Raw genomic sequence first — 3571 nt, 5'->3', positions numbered from 1 at the left:
TAATAGTAATGCTAATAAAAATACGGTCCAAACTTAAGTAATAATAATAATACTTACTAATAATGACTCAACTACTACTATTACTACTACTACTACTACTAACAATAATAATAATGCCAACAAGAGGCAAGACAAGCCGAATGTGTTGAGCACACACGGGTTCATGTTCCAACGTATTACTGCCTGTAGTAATACATCAATATTAATAATGATACTGATTTCAAAATTTATTATTATTATTGTCGTTGTAATGCGTGACAGTAATGTATCGCATGACGAAACCTAGCCACCAGTAATAACACGGAATACACTATAGTACTGCATGAGTAAACGTTGTCATCAAAATCAATAATAACAGCAACATTATTATTATTATTATTATTATTATTATTAGTGCTCGAATTAATAACATTACTTATAATCATATCAGTTAATAATACTAATAACAGTAATAGGCTAATAATAAAACTATTCCTAGTTACAGTAATAGTAATAATAATCATAATAATACTAATGATAGTAATAATAATAATAATAATAACAATAATAATATTACTACTACTACTACTAATAATAATAATGAAAGTATTATTCATAATAATAATACGGTAATAATAATAATAATAATAATAATAATAATAATAAGTACTATCAATAATACAATAATAGTAAGTACTATTGCTATTATTAATATAGCAATATTAAACACTCACCAATACAGGGTGAAGGTTGGAGATTGTATTATCCATCCATTATCCATAAACAGTTCCAGGTCGTCAACAGTAGAGGTCCATTCGATATCCATTAAGATTCCAGGTCGTCAACAGTATGGCAAGATGTCATGGTGTGGGAAGCACAGCTCTATTCCACTGGCACATAATCCATGAGAATATTGTCTGGATCTTTCTGTGCCTCGTCTGTGTCCCCTCAGTGCCACCACCTGCGTACCTAAGGAAATCCTGGTGGTCGAGGACCGCAGTAAACCAGGCTTTGGCCTGGTCACCAAGAAGCCCAGCCAAAACATGTAGATCTTGGCACTTCTTCTCAGATAGCGGACGTGCATCGGAGTATTTGCAGGTGAGTTCCACAGAGGAGAGGTTGAAACGTTGATGACTTCAGGCACCCCTCCCTTTCATCAGCCTGATTTTCTGGATGTCTGCAGGAATGTCGTCAAGATTATAATAATTTTTGATTATGTAGCCTTCAGGGTAGGTGTTGGCCACAACCAGCTGACAAGCCTGCGCAAACCCAGGGGCATTTCATCATGAGATGACTTTCTGGAGTGCCTTGACGTTGAAGAAGTCCTCACGTTTCATTGCAACCACAGGGAACCTCTTCTTCACAGTTGATCGAATTATGTCCATGTAGTCATCTGGTGTTGCAATATACTCTACCTTCCTGATTTTCTTTTTAATAGAACCGAAGGCTCTGTCACAGGGCAAGTTCAAGTGGCCACTTTTCATAAAGATAAACACTACCTTGAACAAACGCCTGGAGTGGACCTGTCGTAGTGCCATGAGGACAATATTAATGTTCTCGTTCTGGCCCGCGCAATTATCACAAAATATATGTAGCTGCACAAAGTCCTGCTTCTGAATGTCCATTTTCCTTTCGATCCACTTCAGCAAACAACTGGCCATCTCGTCTGACCCTTGTCCTGTCGTAGCCTCATCCCAAACATACATAGTGCCTTCCTTCTCATTTAGGTCATAAACACAAAAGTTATAGACCCACATTTTCCTCTTATAATATGCAATGCCAGTAGAGAGACGAGGGCATGGCAGAGTTTGCAGTAGGTCAGTGCAAACCACCTTTATGTTCTCATCACCACAACATCCTGCAACTTCCTCTTGTTGGCTGAGCAAGTCCCGTGGCACCTGTGCAATACTCCCTCAGACTTGCCTGCAGGTCATCAGTGTTTTCCTGGTCATCTGCTGCACTTTTAATCTTCAGCTCATACTTGGCACAGGCAGTGCAAACGTCAGTTCTAGGTGGCTGGAACACGATGTTGTAATGTTTGGTGAAGATGTCATGATAAATCCTTTCTGACACCTTTTCTTCACCTCTGTGGTTCTCGTTCATCCACACCATGTATCGTCCATACAGTTCACTTATGTTGCCACCACCCTCTACGTATTTGTGGTGTGGGGCATGACACCGAGAGTAATGGCTAGCAGTTACAGGAAGACTATTGATGTGCTCGTGCACATGTGCTAGTCGCTCACCTCCGATGGCCCTACCTGAGGGATGATGGCCATGCTTATCATTAATGGGTGTACCATGAGGAGATGTTTTTCTTTTCAATATTAGGAGCCACACTTTCTTTTCAGTTATGCCGTGGATGGCAGTGAACCCTTTCTGACACACTAGAAACTCCCTCTTGTTCACCTTCACCCAATACACGTAGTGAACTGGCCTCTGGCTTGTTTCTGCCACGGTACGCTTACATTTCACAGGCTTTTCACGTATCAGTGACTGTAAATACGTATTGTGTGCATTATATTCACCCACAGCCCAGAAACTTTGAAAAATACTGTCAATGTTCTCCCTCCCCACCTTCTCAAAACACCTGTCAGGACATGGAACACCAACTTCTCTGGCCGGTACATGCTTTTTGGTGGTATGGCTAATGTATTCTTGGCCAAGATTCCAGCGTTTTTTGGCCACATTCTGCTGCCATGCCTCCACATTCCTCTCCCTCACTCGGCCCCTTTTCTCTGGCCTCACAACACTGCCACCCATATTGCCAAGCTCACCCTGTGCCCCCACATGGCCACGCTCACCATCACTTTCACCAACACTAGGCCTTACACCATCAGAAACACTATCATCACCACCACCATCATTATCATCACTCTCACTTTCATGGTAGACCAGATAACTACCACTAATATCGGTAAAATCAGGCACATACATGGGGTCGTCTGGGATGGAATCACTGTACGTGCCTTCTTAGGGTAGTACCTTCCTCCCCACTCCTTTCACTTGCTGTGTGAGGACCTGATGGCCCTGGAACACTATCATCCTGTTCCTGGTGCTGTCTGGACATTTTTGGGACAGTTTGAACAATGTTGAACTAGTAAGTCATGGGAAAAAATTGGAAAAGTTCAGAGCATCCTTGCTAGCTCCGCAGCCAGGAACAAAACAAAGGGGACTGTCATGGCCGTTCGCATACTGGGCTCCCATTGGCTGCGGACGGTCACGTGATGGTAAGAGGAGGTTCTGATTGGCTGGTACAGCCCCCACACGAGAGGAAGAATGCACACAGGATAACCTGCCACTCTAATCCTGGGTGTTGCCTCGGGAAATTTCCGAATCAAATGGGCGACTCAGCTCATGTGGCGCCACTATTCTGATGGTACGAAGAGCCTTTCTGATCGGGAATTTTTTACTCGGTACGGAGAGCCTGCTGCACTGATGGTCAAGAGCATCAGTTGGTTTTAAGTGATTTCCAACTTTATTTGAACTGGGTGAATGGACACTTGTCCACTTCCAGGTGAAAGTAGACACCTCAATATAGTGCTATACCACATAAAACAGGTTTTGGTGCCCTTTTGATGTGGAATGCCTC

General features: G+C 42.4%; 1 protein-coding gene across 1 annotated transcript; it reads right to left on the bottom strand.

Annotated features, from left to right (window-relative positions):
- Positions 1-1824: 1824 nt before the first annotated feature.
- On the bottom strand, positions 1825-2742 carry LOC145391148 (uncharacterized). Its single transcript, XM_080265827.1, has one exon. The coding sequence runs from the start codon at positions 2740-2742 to the stop codon at positions 1825-1827; it is 918 nt and encodes a 305-aa protein (XP_080121953.1).
- Positions 2743-3571: the final 829 nt, after the last annotated feature.

Source organism: Coenobita brevimanus, chromosome 17 (genome assembly GCF_032717465.1).
Source record: "Coenobita brevimanus isolate Jiangsu-jjx chromosome 17, ASM3271746v2, whole genome shotgun sequence".
Classification (NCBI taxonomy): domain Eukaryota; kingdom Metazoa; phylum Arthropoda; class Malacostraca; order Decapoda; family Coenobitidae; genus Coenobita; species Coenobita brevimanus.
The sequence above is the reverse complement of the archived record's forward strand: the minus strand, read 5'-3'. Positions and strand labels throughout refer to the sequence as shown.

Excerpts from the sequence above, each read along its gene's own strand:
- LOC145391148 (XM_080265827.1), bottom strand. The coding sequence starts at position 2,742 with ATGGGTGGCAGTGTTGTGAGGCCAGAGAAAAGGGGCCGAGTGAGGGAG.